Source organism: Carcharodon carcharias, chromosome 34 (assembly GCF_017639515.1).
Source record: "Carcharodon carcharias isolate sCarCar2 chromosome 34, sCarCar2.pri, whole genome shotgun sequence".
Taxonomy (NCBI): Eukaryota; Metazoa; Chordata; class Chondrichthyes; order Lamniformes; family Lamnidae; genus Carcharodon; species Carcharodon carcharias.
Genome location: NC_054500.1, coordinates 19,841,230 through 19,860,044, shown reverse-complemented (window position 1 = coordinate 19,860,044; position 18,815 = coordinate 19,841,230). Strand labels below are relative to the sequence as shown.

The following is an 18,815-nucleotide window of genomic DNA, read 5'->3' as shown; positions in this document are numbered from 1 at the left end:
CTCTGTCTTAAATGAGCAACCCCTTATTTTTAAACAGTGACCCCTAGTTCTAGATTCTCCCACAAGAGGAAACATCCTCTTCACGTCCACCCTGTCAAGACCCCTCAGGATCGTAAAGGCTTCAATTAAGTCGCCTCTCACTCTTCTAAATTCCAGTGGATACAAGCCTAACCTGTCCAAGCCTTTCCTCATAAAACAACCTGCCCATTCCTGGTATTAGTCTAGTAAACCTTCTCTGAACTGTTTCTAATGCATTTACATCTTTCTTTAAATAAGGAGACCAGTACTGTACACAATACTCCAGATGTGGTCCCACCCATGCCCTGTACAACTGAAGCATAACCTCCCTACATTTGTAATCAATTCCCCCCACAAATACATTCTATTAGCTTTCCTCATTACTTGCTGTATCTGTGTTCTAACCTTTTGTGAATCATGCACTAGGACCAGATCCCTCTGAATCTCAGAGTTCTGCAATCTCTCGCCATTTAGATAATAAGCTGCTTTTTTATTCTTCCTGCCAAAATGAACAATTTCACACCTGCCCACATTATACTCCATTTGCCAGATGATTGCCCGCTTTCATTTAACCTATCTATGTCACCTTGTAGCCTCCTTATATCCTCTTCACAATTTACTTTCCTACCTATCTTTGTGTCATCAGCAAATTTAGCCACCAACCCTTTGGTTCCTTCATCCAAGTCATTTATATAAATTGTAAAAAGTTGAGGCCCCAGCACTGATCTCTGTGACACATCCTGCCAAACACAAAAAGAACCATTTATGCCAACTCTCTGCTTCCTGTTAGCCCGCCAATCTTCTATCCATGTCAAAATATTACCCCCTAAACCATGAGTTTTTATTTTCTGCAATAACCTTTGATGTGGCACCTTATCAAATGCCTTCTGGAAATCTAAGTACAGTACATCCTCTGGTTCCCCTTTATCCACAGCACATGTGACTCCTTCAAAGAACTCCAATAAATTGGTTAAACATGATTTCCCTTTTACAAAACCACCTGCCTGATTGTCTTGAATTTTTCTAAGTGCTTTTTAATAACAGCTTCTAACACTTTCCCTAAGACAGGTGTTAGACTAACTGGACTATAGTTTCCTGCTTTCTGTCTCCCTCCCTTTTTGAACAAAGGAGTAACGTTTGCTATTTTCCAACCTAATGGAACCTTCCCCAAATCTAGGGAATTTTGGAAAGTTAAAACCACTGCATCAACTATCTCACTAACCACTCCTTTCAAGACCTTAGGGTGAAGTCCATCCGGACCTGGGGATTTGTCCCACAGCCCCAACGATTTGCTCAATACCACTCTCCTGGTGATTGTAATTCTCCCAAGTTCCTCCCTTCCTTCCATTTCCTGATTTACAGCTATTTCTGGGATGTTACTTGTGTCCTCTATAGTGAAGACCAAAGCAAGATACCTGTTTAATTCATCCACCATCTCCCTACTTTCCATTATCAATTCCCCAGATGCACTCTCTGTGGAACTAACACTCACTTTGTTTACTCTTTTCTTATTTAAATATTCAAATTACTATCTATTTTTATATTAATAGCTAATTTTCTCTCATACTCTAACTTTTCCCTCCTTATAAATCTTTTTGTCATCCTTTGCTATTCTTCATATTCTTTCCAATCTTCTGACCTGCCACCAGTCTTTGAGTAATTAGATGCTTTTTATTTAAGTTTGATACTGTCTTTAACATTTTTAGTTAACATGGATGGTAGGCCCTTCCCTTGGAATTTTTCTTTCTCATTGGACTGTACCACTTCTTTATATTCTGAAATATCCCTTTAAATGTCTGCCACTGAACCTCTATTGACCTATCCCTTAACCTCATTTGCCAGTCCACTCTATCTAGCTCTGCTTTCATGCCCTCATAGTTGCCCTTATTTAAGTTTAAAATACTAGTCTTGGACGCACTAATTTCTCCCTCAAAATGAATTTAAAAGCCTTGTGCTAAGCCTTATCCTGTACATAGAAGGATGTTCAATAAAAATTAAAGTTTACCCACATCCTCCCCTCCAACAGTCTCTCTCGATCCTATCCTAGGACAACAGAAAGCTCAGGCCCACAACGATGATAACAGGTTTAACCGGCTGAAGTTTTAAGACCTGCTGCACCACCCCTTCTGGAGTTCCCCACCTCTCTCCGTCTCCCCCCTGTTGTAAGATCACCTGATTTCAATTTTCTAAATTAATCCCATCTTCACAAGCTATGGAAAAGCAGGGAAGCGATGCTAATGAAAACAGAAAATGCTGGAAAAACCCAGCAGTCTGACAGCATCTGTGGGTTACTAGTCCAGCGACAATAGCACTACACCATCACCTCCCCCTCACAACAACCCTCACTACATTGAAAAAATACTTGGATACACACTTGAAATGCCATATGCCACGGGGCTACAGACCTGAATCACAGAACCACAGAACTGTTACAGCATAGAAGGAAACCATTCAGCCCATCGGGAGCTCTGTACTGGCTCTCCAAATGAGCAATTCCTCTAGTGCCATTTTTTAGCGATATTGTTTGAGGGATAAATATTGGTCAGGACACCGAAGAGGACTCTTTTGGTCTGCGCCAGGTAGTGCCATGGGGTTTTTTTTTTTAAATCCACCTGAGAGGGCAAGCAGGTTCTCAATTTAACAACTCACCCAACGAGGCAGCAACCCCTCGGTGCTGCACGGAGTATCAGACTGATTTATATACTCAAGTCTCTTGAGTGGGACCTTCTGACTCACTCTGGTGACTGCTGCACCACAGTTGAACCCTCTGTAACTCTTGAGCAAGAGCTGCATGTCAACAAAGCTATGTAAGCAGACGTTACTTTTAAACCAATCTTTAAGGCTCACTGCACACAGTGAGCCCAGAGCAATCGGGCCTCCTGTGTGCAGAGCTGGGCAACACCAGGTTTGCGTTTTATATGTTTATTAGTTGCAGGAAGATTGAGGTAGATTGCGTTCTGCAGCTTGAATGCCTAGGGGGGCAGGGAGGGGCGGGATAGAGTGAAGCGTGTAGAGGGAGTTAAGAGTTGCAGATTCATGCAGATCAATTGGGCACATTCCACATTCTTGTCTTGACAAAACCCCAGTTGTCAGGCAGAGGAGGGCAAGGTCCAGTCAGCATTTGACCTCCCAGATCCTGACAGCTCAAGGCTGGAGCACAACTCCGGTTCTAGAATGCATACCAAAAACAAGCCACTTCATGCTGAAAATCTGAACTGAAATCAGTGGGGGGGGGGGGAATCTCTGCTGGCAATAAATAACAGCAAGTAAGCCGCTGAGCGCAGAGACAGATTAATGTTGCAACTGAGCACCTGGCGATGAAATGTGGGGAGAGTTCTTGTCTTTTATTCATTTATGGGATGTGGGAGACTCTGGTTGGGCCAGCATTTATTGCCCATCCCTAACTACCCTTGAGAAGGTGGTGGCGAGCTGCCTTCTTGAACCGCTGCAGCCCCCATGGACTGCAGTTCAGTCAGGGCTCGTCACTTCTGATCACCATTTAGGGACATGTGGAGGAAATTTGTGCAGTTTGTTGGATTAGGACAAGATCAGGTGCTGATATGAATCCTGGCACAGTCGAATAGCTCATCCTTTTTGGATGTCTCGCCTGGTACTGTTGTCTTAGGAAAGCAGACTCTTTAAGGGTACAGTGATTATTGTAACCTGGCAGGAAGGGCCTTTGATGAGCAGATCTCTCCGGATGAAATCTGCTCTCGAAGAATTTTGAGGCAAGTAAAGGATGTTGTGAACAATGAGAATCACCCCCTGTCTCAGTATTAGCGCTGGATGTGTTCAGGGAAAAGTATACAATAAGATGCAGGACAAATCGGTTCCTAAACTAGTTTGTGCCCTTCTCTATAAGAACTTTTAACAGGGAGTGTGATGTATCACAGAATCACGGATCACAGAATCGTTATGGTGTAGAAGGAGGCCATTCGGCCCTTCGTGTCTGCACCGGCTCATTGAGCATTATAATTTAGTGCCAATCTCCTGCCTTTTCCCCGTAACCCCTGCACATTGTCTCAATTTAAATAACCATCCGATGCCGTCTGGTATGCCTCAATCGAACCTGCCTCCACCACACTTCCAGGCAGTGCATTCCAAACCCGAACTACCCACTGTGTGATAAAGTTTCTTCAGAACGGATGTCAATACGTACTCAGGGCAGGACTCACTGCCTGATTATTTTAATGCATTGGAATGGTTTTTAATATATATTTAATTACAGTTAAATCTTTGTGAAAGGATAGGATAGAGGAAACTGGGCCTCTATTCTCTAGAGTTTCAAAGAATAAGAGGTGATCTCATTGAAAGTTACAAAATTCTTGCCGGGTGTGACAGGGTAGATGTGGATGGGAGTTTCCCCTGGCTGGAGGTACGGAACCAGGGGTTACAGTCTCAGAATAAGGGACGGGCCACTTAGGACTGAGACGAGGAGGAATTTCTTCTCTAAGAGTGTGGTGAGTCTTTGGAATCCTCTACCCCGGAGGGCTGTGGAGACTCAGTCACTTAGCATGTCCAAGAGAGAAAGCGACAGATTTCTGGAAACTAATGACGTCAAGGGATATGGGGATAACACGGGAAAGTGGCGTTGAGGTAGATGATCAGCCATGATCCAAATGAATGGTAGTACAGGCTCGATGGGCCGAATGGCCCACTCTGTTCCTAATTATTTTTCTTTTATTGTTATCATTCATTTATATCTATTATTTTGCAAATAAGCAATGTACCCGAAACAAATTTCTCATATAGATAATAATAAAGTGAATTGGGAGGTGTGAACAACAGATACTTGCGCCATGAGGATGGCACCTTGGGCAAGGCCAGAGGGCACCCAGTTGTACAATATTCCAGTTAGCATCTGTGCCATCAGGAAATAAGATTTAAAATGATTAGGAAATGCCTTCACTAAATCCCACCAGTGGGAGAGGGGATTATTTGCTCAGGGTGGGGGAAGAAGGGTTGGGATAGTGGCACTGGATAACTCTTTGAAAGAGCCAGGAGACTCAATGGGCCAAATGGCCTCCTACTGTTTTGCTGTATTCCATGAGCCTTTGAAATTTGTATCATAAATATAGACTATACAGTGCAGAGACAGGCCACTCAGCCCAACTAGTCTGTGCTGGTGTTTATATGCTACACAAGTCTCCTGTCAATCCATCTACCTCATCAGCTGTTCAACATATTTTTCTATCCCCTTTTCTCTCATGTACTCATCTAGTTCCAATGCATCTAATTTTCTTCAACTACTTCTCATGGTAGCTAGTTCCTATTCCCATTGTTAAGATGTGGTAGGTGATATGTGCCAGGTGGACCAAGTCCACAAGGGAAACTTGGCCATGGTATCACAATAGTTTTGCAATTTGTATTTATTACAAGAAAGCTTATGCACTGAATTCAGAAGAATTGAGTCCACTAACACCTTTAGAGATTTTAAAATTAAGTTAAAACATTTATTAACAAAAGGAAAAATAACCATACACAAGATTATAGTTATACGGTTATTTAGTCTTAACAATTCCCAAAATACTTAATTAAAAAGGCTCCCAAATATACACCCCCTTTAAGGCAACAGCCAAAAATAGATTTGGAATGATAAAATCAGCCCAGCAATGTTACCACAGCACCCACTCGACAGTGAAATTCCAAAGGCTTGTAACACAACTTTAGTTACAGGACACAACAGACTTCTGCTAAAGTGGCTGGAGGCTTTTCCCCCAAGGATTGCTTCACACAGTGTAGCTTTCGATCTCACACGGACACACTCCCTAGATAGTCTTTCACCCCTCTTTATATATGTTTCTTTCTCTTTAATCTGTAAATTCCATTGTTCTACAGGTCTTTGGAAATTTACTTTTCCCATAGGCAAGAATTTTCCTCTCGCTGAGCGTTGGACGGAACTCCCGACATCACCCCGCGTCATTTGCATTTTCAGGTCGGCGGGGGCGCAGTCGAGTCAGCTGTGCCCCCGCCAACCTGTCAACGGCCTACTGAGGCCATTCAAAAAGCAATTAAAGCAATTAGTGGGCCTACCCATCCAGCCTTAAGGTTGGCGGGCAGGTCGGGGGCACTGGCGGCCACCTGAAAAAGCATGAACCCTCGTCCACGGGCGGGATGAGGTTTCATGACTGAATTAAAAAATTAAGATCCGCTTTTACCCAAAGTTATGTCCGTGCCCCAACTCATGTGACGTTGTCTAAGGGGACATGGATGGAAGTGAAATTTTCGAAAGAATAACTTTTTCACTTTGGGAACCGATCTTCCTGAAGCGGCACTTAGTCTCAGGGAGATCGGAGCGCTCCCACCCGCATGCACTTCTGCATTTGCCATTCCATTCCACACCACCTAACCCCCACCGCCCCCCCCCCACCCCCCGCCCAGCCCACACAGGGAGTGCATAGCGCTCCCTGGTGGATGTCACTTTGATCGGGCCTTAATTGGCCCGCCTACAAAAAATGGTGGCGCGCCCCCGACGGGGAGCACCGATTGGAGGGCCGCCCGCCCACGCCCACTCCCGCATTTACCCCCAATGGGGGGAAAATTTTGCCCATAATATAAAAACCTTTCTTGTTGTCAATGTGACCTCCTTCCTTCTGGGAAAAATAACATTTACTTATTACCATTTCAAATGCTTTTTTACACCTAACTGCTTTTGTTAATTTTAACCTTACCTTGCAGTCTATCTGACTCTAATTCAATTAAATCAGTCATACTGACACAACCATCCACACTCACACCCATAAGCCTACAATAACATTATGAAAAACATCATAATTTTGTGACACGATTAAATGAATAAAGAAATCTGTACCACTTGAGCGCTGCTGGAAAAAGAGACATGCTGTTGAATCTTTTGGTCTTGTACTCATCAGGACAGACGCAAGAATGCCAAGTTTCAAAGGGAGCAACAATTTACACTGCATGAGAAAAGGATGCTGATTGGTTGGCAAGTCGACCCTGATTGGTCGAGGCGCTGCCATGGAAAATACACTAGAAAGCTATTGTCCCCCACGCTTTTGTTTAATTCAAAAAAGGCGTAATGCCTGGACATGTTCCTTTTGCCTGCAGAGGGCAGGTTCCTGTGTATAAAGACATGGAGCTTCTAGCAGGTGTAAGTGAGCCACCTTCTAAACCAATCATAATAAAGTTTTTGACTGTCCTCACTTTTCAGATTGGTCATATGTATAGGTAACCTGAGCTTCTGTTCTTTCATAAAAACATTTGTATGCAAAACAGTTTTAGTGATATTTTATTCCAACAGCCAAAAACAAAAAGGGAGCAAATACAGTCCCATGTATTTACACAATGGAGAGGTCTGGACTTAAACCATGAGAATTGGTGCCTATAAAGTTTGCGACAGAGTATGATCTCAATTCCTTCATCCCTGCAGCTTAAAGGGTTTGTTTCCCACCTTCGCTTCTCCTAAGTGTTGATGTGTCACTCCGCAGTTCAAAGCAGTCAAGTGACACAAGGTCGATATTGATTTTTGATTCAGCCTTTAAAAGTTTCTGATCCAAATGACTCCCATTCTACATTGCACCGCACCCCTGTGGAAAAGAAAGGGCCTGGCTTCAACTGGGTACGAAAGAGCCTGTCAGGCGGCAGTGGCACTGATCAGGAGGAACAGGGAAAGATCATGCAACATCCTAAAACAATTAGAAGACTCGTTTTTCACGACTTCACAACCAAAGAAGTTCTTTTGAAGAGTAGTCGCTACTGTAATGTCAGGAAACTCAGCAGCCAGTTTGCACACAGCTCCCCCCCACCCCCTCCCTTTCTGCTTGTAGCTACTCCTACCAGGAGATCTGTTGTCATGGTTCACCACACTCGTCTGTCTCGCACCTTCCTCACGCATCCACTATAACTTGCCTGAAACCGCTGTGTGCCGTCCATCATTCGATTACACCTAGGTCGACCCCTCTTCCTGCTGCCCTCCACTCTCCCTCCAGGAGAGATCTCCGTAACTTTTCAGCTCTGATTAAATGGACAAGATCCAACATTTTCCTTTCTGGATGTCGCTTTTTAAGAGTTTTTCTTTTTGCTCTTGCAATTTCAGGCACCTCTTCATTTGTCTTATGGTCTGATATGGAATTTTTAGCAAACATCTTAGCATCCACATCTCAAAGGCCTCGATTTTCAACCACGAATCTTTATTGATTGTCCAGGTTTCTGATGCAGACAGGAAGGTGCATAGAATGTAGCATGGGTTTTGTCCTTGTTACAAGTGCACAGCAAGCTCCCACTAACAGCAATGTCATACTGATCAAATAATCTCTGTGACGTAAATTGATAGACAAATATCGGCCAGGACACCAGGGAGAATTCCCCTGCTCTTTGAAATAGTGACCATGGGATTTTTGCTGTCACTTGACAGGTCAGTGGTTTGACATTTCATTTGAAAGACAGCATTCCAACTGTTGGTTTACCGTCTCATCTGAAAAATGGCACCTCCAGTTACTGCACTGGTGTGTCAGTCTGGAGTATGCACTCAGGTACCCAGGACAGAATCTGAACCCACAACCTCCTGAAGCATGAATACTATTTACGATGGTTGATCTTGTTGGAATGAAAGAAGTGTAGAGGAAATTTGATGGAGGTGTATAAGATTATGACAGATATAAAAAGATAGAGAACAATCACTCCCCATTAGCTGATGGTGCAGGGACTTTGGGACACAGATTTTAAAGTTTGGGCAAGAGATGTTGGGGGAATGCGAGGAAGAATTTTTTTATGCAGTGAGTGTTAATGATCTGGAACTCGCTGTCCACCAGGGTGGTGGAAGAGGAGATGATGAATGATTTTGAAATGAAATTGGATGGGCGCTTAAGGGAAATAAACTTTCACAGCTACAAGGCTAGAATGGGGGAATGGCAACTGATTGAATTGTTCTACTGAGAGGTGGCATAGACTTGATGGACTGAATGGCCTCTTTCTGTGCTGTAATGACTATCACCTGAGCCACAACTAACTCTCCTGAATGGCATTAGGGGCTTTCCCTTTTCTCCTTGGGATGATGGTTCCATTCATAATTTATTATGCTTAACGTATTGCAGCAAAAAGAGACCTGCCTAAGCTTTTCATCTTGCACTCACCAGGACACTTGCAAGAATACCAAAATAAGTGGCAGCCGTTTGCTGACTCATTCCCCAGGGCAATGCTTTGACCAATCAGGGTCAAGCTGCCTGGTTTAAATTTCAAACAATGCTTGGCAGTTAATGGTCAGTCACCATCAGTGGTGCACTCTCCACAGCAATGGCACTTGCCAACTAATCAGCACTCTCTTCACATACAGTATAAATTGTTATTTTCCCTTTATATTGGTATTCTTGCAAGTGTCCTGATGCTTAGACATGTCTATTTTTGCAGCAAAGCTCAAGTTCTCTTCTACCAAGCAACAATATGCTTAATGTACAAGTCTAGTCAATAAGCCAGTCAGCTATGCAACCATGGGGGACTGAACTTACATTTATTTGGCACCTTGACTTTCTGATAAAGTTCACTGGGTGGAAAGAACTCAAGCCAGTACCCACACCCCTCCCACCCCAAAAGTTGAGGGGTACTGAAACCAATATGGACGTCTTATGGTGCAGTGGGTAGTTTTTAAAAAATTTGTTCATGGGATGTAGGCTTCGCTGGCTGGGTCAGCATTTATTGCCTGTCCCTAGTTGCCCTTGAGAAGGTGGTGATGAGCTGCCTTCTTGAACAGCTGCAGTCTCTGTGGTGTAGGTACACCCACAGTGCTGTTAGGGAGGGAGTTCCAGGATTTTGGCCCAGTGACAGTGAAGGAACGGCTGATATATTCCCAAGTCAGGGTATTGAGTGGCTTGGAGGGGACCTTCCAGATGGTGGTGTTCCCATGTGTCTGCGCCAGAAACTCTGGGTTCGAGGGCCACTCCAGGACTTGATGGTCAGGGATGATGTTTTCATAACGCGGCCAAACAGGTTGAGTGTCAGCCTGCAAATCCTTCCAACACACGCCAACGGCAGCTGCTAAGAGTGGGAGAGATTCTTGGTCAGCCTTGTGATGGAAAGAACATTGGAGCCTCTACCGTCACTATCCATAGCTCCAGGCTGCAACATGCATATAAAAGGGTAACTCCGGTGATGTGTAACACACAACACCACTGGGATGAATTACAGCATTCCTCAACTGAGATACTTCAATACAGACAAACCAGCAAACCTGGGTCCCACCTACTCTGTCTGGCTCGGTAGCAAACCGGGTGGGGTACTTAAGAACTGAATAAGGCAAGCACCTTATTATGTATGGCCCAGATCACAGAATCTTACAGCACAGGAGGATTGTGCTGGCTATACAATTAGCAACACTTCCCTATTTGTTCCCCATGGCTAGAATTTTTAGCTTGGTGGGTGGGCGCGACCTGACCAAGTGTGAAATGACGCACGATGGTGTCGACCGAGCGTGCCTACATCATCGCGCAGTCACGTGATGGTTCAGTCACCCAGCCGGCAGCGCGCCCGCCGACAATTAAAAGGCCATTAAGTTATCAATTGGAGTTAATTTTTCCACAGGTGAAAGGGCCAAGCAGCTCCGTGCCTCAGGGAGATTATTAAGCAATCCCTCGCTCTCAAATGTGCGAATTTGCACTAGGCCTGCTCGCTCTCTCTCTCTCCCCACCGCCGGCCCCCCCCCCCCTCCACCCGCTCACGTATCACGCTGGGCGGGCCTTAATCGGCCTGCCAGCGTGAAATCCGACTACCGCTGCCAATCCCACACGCCAAGGGCAACATTCTGACCCAACAGTTTTTTTCCCCCTCTTTTCAAGCATTTATCCAATTTCCCTTAGACAGTCAATATTGAATCTGTTTTCACCCTTTCAAGCAGCACATTCCAGATCACAACTTGGAGCTTTAAAAAAACTCTCTTCTCCCACTGATTCTTGCAGCCACCTTAAACCCACCTTCACTGGTTACTGATCTTCCCGTCAGAGGGAAGTTTTTCCTCATTTGATCCCTCAAATTCATTCACAATTTTGCACATTTTTATTAAATCTCCCCTTAACTGACCCTAGTCCCTTCCAAGGAACCAAAGCACCCCACCCCTGGTATCATGTATCACTTGCCTGGATGAATGCAGCTCCTACAACACTCAAGAACTCAACACCATCCAGGGCAAAACAGGCCTCTTGATCGACATCCCATCCACTCACCGTAAACATTCACTCCCTCCACCACCGATGCACAGTAGCGGCGGTGTGTACCATCTGCACAATGCATTGCAGCAACTCACCAAGGCTCCTTCAATAGCACCGTGCAAACTTGCAACCTCTACAACCGAGGACAAGGGCAGCAGATAGATGGGAACACCACCACCTGGAAGTTTTCCTCCAAGTCGCTCACCAGCCTGACTTGGAAATATATCGCCGTTCCTTCACTGTCACTGGGTCAAAATCCTGGCACTCCCTCCCTAACAGCACTGTGGGTGTACCTACACCACATGGACTGCAGCGGTTCAAGAAGGCAGCTCACCACCACCTTCTCAAGGGCAACTAGGGATGGGCAATAAATGCTGGGCCCAGCCAGTGAATGTCAACATGTCAAGAAAGAGTGAAGAAAATTTAACCTATTTAATGGGTGATGATGTCTCCAAGCATACAGGATTTAAACATTAGGCTTCATAAGGGGGCTAGGTTAAAAATCCCTATCAATGAACTGGTTAAATGATTGGGGGTAAACCTGAGCATGTGTAATGGCTGGAGCATTTGAACCGGTCCCCCCTTTCAGCCAAGTGACTCAGCAATCAGCTACTTTTACATGGAACATGATGCCACACCCCAACCCGGCTCTCTCAACCCCGGCTCTGCCCCGTAACCTTTCCCATTAGTAAGCTTCATAGAAGAACCATTTGGGGAGATCAGGCAGCAAGAGGTTGCACCAGAGAGTGTCATTATCTTGTAGTAATGTATTTGGACACAAATCCCACATAGCTTGTATGCCACATAGCACATTTAACACAGAAAAAAACACCCCAAAGAGTTTCACAGGAAAATTCCAGAACAAATTTGATCCCAAGCCGCACAAGGAGATACTCGGACAGGGGACCAAAATCTCGGTCAAAGAGGTATAGGGAGGAAATTCTTGAGGTCGGGTCCTCTGGCTTGCCTGCCAACAGCGGAACAACTAAGATCAGGGATGCCGAAAAGGCCAGAATCAGAGGGGTGCAAAAATCTTGGGAGGGTTGGAGGAGATTACAGAGGTAGGGAGTGGGGACGCCATGGAGGGATTTGGAAACTAGGATGAGAATGTTAAAATCAAAGCGCTATTTAACCAGCGAGCATGGCAGGGGGGGGGGGGGGGGCAGGCGCAGTAATGGGTGAATGGGTTTGATGCGTGTTAGTACACAGGCAGCAGAGTTTCGGGTGACTCATGATTACGGAGGGTAGAATGTGGGGGGCCAGCCAGGAAGTGCGTTGAAATTGTCAAGTCAGGAGGGAACGAAGGCATGGATGAGGACTGGAACAGGTTGGCTCAGATAAGAAGAGGTGGCACTCTCATCCACTGAAACTGCCCATTCCCTAAATGACTCAGCAAAACGACAGGTTTCTTGCAATCTTTATTTTATTCAACATATTGCTGCCTCCTGGCAAATACAGTCTTCAGGAAGTTGCAAGCCTTCAAACACCACAATACACGTTGTCATTAAATATAATTCAGAATTCTAACATTTGAATAAATTTTTTTGACAGTGACATTTTGATGGCAAACACATACAATTATAAAACTCTTGTGCCTAAACTGAGCACCAGGTCGTCAAGTCTCCCCCCCTCCCCCCAACCATTTAAATTCAAACTCAAAACCAAAATCAAATGGATGGCAGGTTTTAAAGTCCACACGGCTCTTGCCTGCAGGTCACCACCTGGCCTTAGCACGAGGGGAGTGCCAAAAAAATACCGAGCTAACGAGGAGGAGGCAGAGAAATGAAGAGAAATCCATCACACACTGCATCAGCCATTGCTCCCTCATCGTTCGGAGAGGCTGCAACTGTGCTCTCATAGCGACCAAAGTGCTCCCCAGGCGTGTGGAAAATTTCAGGAGGAAAATGGTCATGTAATTTAAAAAAAACGTTTTAGGACTTTCTAGAAGCTCTGAATGATTGTCACATTCCCCATGGGAGTAGGTCGTTCCCCCCCCACCCCTTGTATAGATGTCAATGAAACATGGGTATGTCTCTGGAAGATCAGCTATATCCAGAAGGAATATCAAACAGTGGAAGGACTGGAGCATTTTGGCAAAGATAACTTGGGACGGGGTGAGAAATTTCCGATTGTCAACTGAAGATATTTTCACTCAGTTGATCCATGACAGGTTTCTTTGACACAACCTCCCAAATCAGTGACCTCTGCCCTGTGGAAGGACAAGGGCAGCAGGCACATGGGAACCACCAAGTTCCACAGCATTCTTACTTGGGAGTACATCTTTATCGCCAGCGTGTCAAAATCCTGGAAACCTCTACCTAACAGCACTGTGGATGTACCTACACCACATGGACTGCAGCGGTTCAAGAAGGTAGCTCACCACCACCTTCTCAAGGGCAATTAGGGATGGGCAATAAATACTGGCCTTGGCTGTGACACACATATCGTGTGAATAAACAAATAACCACCCCCCCACCCCCTGAAACAGGGTTCTATCCAAGATCAGGGATTGCCCTGTGCTCGATGTGATCTGAGTGTGCTCCCTCTGCCTACAGAGGCTGAAGTCAGATCCCCCAAACACTCTTCACCCTCCTGCCTCTGTCACTACTAAATTTGCTACATTTTCAAAAGGTGTTGCGAAAAAAGTGTTTCTCTCTGCCTAGTTTCAGATGGCAGAGTAACCCTAAAGGATGTAACATGTCCTTCAGTACTGGTGGAGACTGATGTGTGGGACACTCCAGGACACCAAGGCTGGGCTAGCCTGGCTGCATGAGAACAAACTGCCAGCACCAGCCAGTATACGACCTGTGATCTATACAAAACTCCTTCCTTTTGACCCCTGCTTATTTGGCGCCACTCTTCCCGAGGGTTCTGTGCACACACGAGCAGGGCCATTGGGACTGTGCTGAAGTGTGAACCATGAAGAAGCCACTGTCAGTGCTTCCTTTGTTGGCAGTGCCTGTTCTAGAGAATGTAAAGCTGCATGGATCTTGATGTGTACATGTTAAGATAACGTGCATTTGTATAGTGCCTTTCACAGCCTTGGGACGTGTTCCTTGACACTGAATTGCAGTCTTGGCTGGGCGGGCAAAAGCAACAAGCTAATTTGCACAAAGCAAGATTCCAAAAACTACAACAGAACAAACGACCAGTTAAATGTTTTTTTTTTAAAAAAATGATACTGGTTGAGGCATGAACGTTGACCAAGGAGAACTCCTAACCCTTTGGACCCTTCCATGAGATCTTGTATGCTCATCTGAACAAGTCTGGTCATCTTGGTTTAACATCTCATCTGGAAAGCTTGATATTATGGAAACTGATCATTAAGCTGGAGTGAAATGTCTGCTCCACTGGACACAATTCTGTTGCCAAAGATGTTTTGGTGAATTTTAGCCACCAACTGTGATGTCCAGGTTAGTCCTTACTGAAATATATCGGGAACTAGAAGTATCAGCTGCAAACTTGGACTTGGGGCCCTGTGTTGAAGATTAAGAGATCACGCGCAAGTGGCCTTGGCTGTAACAACTCTCGGCAGGTTTCAATTACAGGAGTTCTACACAGCCAGGCAGGAATGCGTGTGGAGGGAAAGCCAGGAGGTTTCTAGCAGAGGGGCAACTTGGGTCTTAGGGCCCTGAATGAAGCATAAGGACGTCTGTTTGGTTGTAGTACAGAGGGTGGAGGGAGAAAGAGGAAGAAGTGGATAGAATAACGTTCTAGGATAATAATAGCTGACCTCCCACTTAAAGCTAAACTGCAGCAACAGGTCAAATGAACAGAGGGGACATATTTAGGGGCTGGTGACCAGCTTACCCGAAACACTAATCTCCATCACTGGGGACAGGTGATTCAGTCCAGGTAGCAGTATATTCAAGGCTGAGATTGAATATTTATGGCGATAGGGTGGGAAGGTGAAGCTGAGATGGAAGATCAGCCATGATATTACTGAATGCCACAGCAGGCTTGATGGGCCACATGGCCTACTCCTGCTCCTATTTCTTCTGTTCTTACATCATTGCTATTTGTGGGAGCTTGCTGTGTGCAAATTGGTTGCCGCCATTTCCTACATTACAACGAATGGCGGCACTTTTACTTTAGTGGCTGCGAAACGCTTTGGGACATCTCGAGGTGGTGACAGGCGCTATAGAAACGCAAGACTTTCTTTCTAAGTTGGTCACAGTTCTGGAGGTAAATGCACTGGTTCTCTCCCAGATCCTTCTTTCCCTGCCGCACTCCCCAACCCCCATAAAACACAGTTCACCACTGGGTGAAACAAACTTTCTCCGACCCCTGTCTTTCATGAATTGAGCACTTTGGCTTCTCAAATACCAAGTTCTACATGGTGCACACAGGATTTAACTGGAGCAGGTGGGCCCCAAGGTGTTTTAAGCCTTGCTCTGGCTGCTTGCGTGTGTAGCCCTGGACCCAGGACAGGCAGCTCCCCTTGTCAACTTGCGATCGCTCACGAGTTGCTGATGGTTACGGGTTCTGGTTTTTGGGGTTCAGCTCGGCCAAGAACAGCCCCGAGCCCACGAAACTCAAACGGCACAAACCAGCCAGAGGAAATACGAACGCAGGTGAGAAATCGGGGTGCCGGGGGCTCCGAGGGTCGTGTTGTCGGGAAATGGTGGGGGTGGGGGGGTCATGGGCGCTAGTTTGAATGTCCCAGGGCTGAAAAGGGTACTTGCAGGAGTTACAACCCAAAATTCGGAGGTGAGAAGCTACTTCTACCAACAAGCTTCTTTCCCCTATGCAAACCTGCACTGCTTTGCAATTAAATTTATATTCTTGGACCTTGCAATTTTACTGGTAGGTTGCTGAGGGTCTGGTTTTGGGGGATCAGAAGGGGACAGAGGAGATTCTGGGGGATCGACCAGCGAATCTGAGACTACGCATCAACTTTACCCCCACCCTGCGTCTATTATGAAAGTAGGGGCTGAGAACAATCACTAGGTTGGTTAACTGTGGAAGGGTGGAGGGTGAAAGAGAAACTACAGTAGGCGAGGAATTCAAATAAATTTATTCTGCAGAGCCTAACTGACCTGGGTATTAAGAATTTGGTCTGAGACCATGCTTGCAAGGGCACGCGTGTTGATACGCATGGAGACAGCGCTGGAGTCACACGTGCTTGCCCGGGCTGAGTGTGTGATTTACACTCCTATGCACTACGAGGACCCTGCACTTCATGGAGCCCAAGTCAGCGAGGGCCTGGGAAGGCGGGAGACTTGGTTTGGAGATGGCAGAGCGAGTGAGGAAGATTAAATTAAACCCTGATGCCCCATCCACCATGGGAGGGGATACTGTCCAAACCAAATGCTCGTATGCTACATCATCCCCATCTGCAGTAGTGAGTTTGCGTACGCCATCGGCTTAACATTCGGGTGAGGCTGGAAGAGAAAGAAACAGGGTTATTACATGGTTAAAACTACAAACTCCCCAACTTCTACCTATATGCACAGTATCTCCATTCGGTGCGCGCTCTCTCTCTCTATCTCATTGCTCCTTCTTCTACGCAATTTGTTTCCAAGGAGGCTAAATGGTGCAACACCTCTGATGTTGGCGCAGTGGTAATGTCACTGGATTAGTAATTCAGAGGCCCAGGGACATGGGTTAAAATCCCACCTTGGCAGCTAATTAAATTAATAAAATCTGGAGTTGAAAGCTAGTCTCAGTAATGGTGACCATGAGACTATCATTGATTGTTGTAAAAACCCACCTTGTTCACTAACGTCCTATAGGGAAGGAAATCTGCTGTCCTTACTCCAGGGGGCGTGTGACTCCAGACCCACAGCAATGTGGCTGACTCTTAACTGCCCTCCGAAATGGCTGAGCAAGCCACTCAGTTCAAGGGCAGCTAGGGACGGGCCACAAAAGTTGGCCTTGCCAGTGACACCCACACCCCGTGAACGAATATAAAACAACTCACCACAGTTTTAAATTGATGGAAGATGGGTTTTAAATCAGAACCTTTGAGGTGAATGTATGCTCCTTGGTTTCCCATTTGATCACTGGAAGAGAAGGAGCATTCATTAAGAGAAGGCTGCAGGCAGAAGCAGTTACTATACACTAGGACTGGAGGCCAGTGCGCACTGGTGTGTACACTGCCCGCTGGTAAATTAGCAGTGCGACATTAGCTCACAGAAGGTTTCTTTGTTGCCTCTCCCAGTGGATAACACAGCTGCGAAAGGGAGGAGAGGAGGAGGAGGTGTTTATTCACGATACCTCTGCCCAGCAGGGAACATGTTTGATGAATCAGCTGCCCTTCGCCTACCCGGCCATTCCCATTACTCTTGATCTGTACCGAGTCCACTGGTTTTAGCCGAGGCAGCCTTGCAGGTGCCCCTGGGTTTAAGGAGGGAAGCGATCAGACAGGATTCTCATGGCTGATGGGGAGACGGTGGTGTAGTGGTAATGTCATTGGATAGTAATCCAGACGCCCAGGCTAATACTAGCAAGCCACTCAATTCAAGGGCAATTAGGGATGGGGCAACAAATGCTGGCCTTGCCAGCGACACCCACATCCTGTGAAAGAATAAAAAATATTTCTTTACTCAGAGAGCTGTTGGAGTATGAAGTGCTTTATCACAGGGACTGGCTGAAAGAGAGGGCATTCATCTGTTCAAGGGGAAATAATAGCAAAACTACAGGAGGAGGCCACTTGGCCCATTGTGCTGGTGCAGCTCTTTGAAATTAGTTCAATTATCCCCACTCCTCCCGCTCTTTTCTCACAAGCCTGCAATTATTTTCCCTTTAAGCAATCTGACCAGTTTCCCTACTGAAATCTGCTTCCACCGCCCTTTCAGCCAGTACACTGCAGGTCACAACAACTCGCAGTGTAAAAAAAAACTCTTCTCTCCCTCGCTCCTTCTTTTACCAATTATCTTAAACCTGCGACCCTCTGATAACTGACCCTCCCCGCCGGTACAGATAGCCTCTCGCTATTTACTCAAAGAAAATCTTTCATGATATTGAATACCTTAATTAAATCCCCCTCTTAACCTTCTCTGTTCAAAGCTAGTTAAACACTCAGCGCAAAGGAGGATACGGTGTCGTGGGGAGAAAGCAGGGCAGTGACATTAGTTTTGGATTGCTCCCGACACAGAGCTGGCACAGGCAGGATGGGCTGAAAGGCCTCCTTCTGCGCACTCCATGGAGAAAAACCGGTTGGAGGAATGCAAGGTCTCCACCCATCCTGGGCAGAACAGGCTCCCTGTGCTCTAATGAGTCACTGGAAGAGTGCAGAATACTCACCAATAGTTTGGTGCTGAGAACACAGTGATACATTTGCCATTGTGTGTAACCTCGTAGCCCTCTGGTTTCACCTCATGGCTCCTGATGATGTAATCCAGTTTATTCTCTTCCAGGAACCGGGTGGTGACGTCGGGCCCAAACTGGCAGCTGACGCCACGCTTGCTGACCGACCTTCCATTCTGGAAAAGGCAATGGAGATGGGACGCTTTCACTCTGGGCACCGGGCAAGATACGGGAGAAAACAAGAGCCACCAATGACAGGCAACAGCCTGGTGGCCAGGGCTTTATTGGTGGAGCCAGCTGAGAAAATGCATCGTACGTGTGGCATCTCAGAATGCCCAGGTTTGAACCCCCTCCCCATGCCTCTATCCCATTTGGCGATGTCAAACTGGG

At 46.0% G+C, this 18,815-nt stretch overlaps 1 protein-coding gene across 1 annotated transcript in view; it reads right to left on the bottom strand.

The window, feature by feature from the left end:
• Nucleotides 1–12,579: 12,579 nt before the first annotated feature.
• ppp5c (protein phosphatase 5, catalytic subunit) overlaps nucleotides 12,580–18,815 on the bottom strand; it is a 37,947-nt gene continuing 31,711 nt past the window's right edge. The window contains exons 11-13 of the mRNA XM_041179293.1: nucleotides 18,423–18,601; nucleotides 17,098–17,179; nucleotides 12,580–16,558 (exon numbers count right to left, since the gene is read on the bottom strand). Coding sequence (XP_041035227.1) covers nucleotides 16,496–16,558; nucleotides 17,098–17,179; nucleotides 18,423–18,601 — 324 coding nt within the window. The 3' untranslated portion in view covers nucleotides 12,580–16,495. The remainder of the gene's footprint in view (nucleotides 16,559–17,097; nucleotides 17,180–18,422; nucleotides 18,602–18,815) is intronic.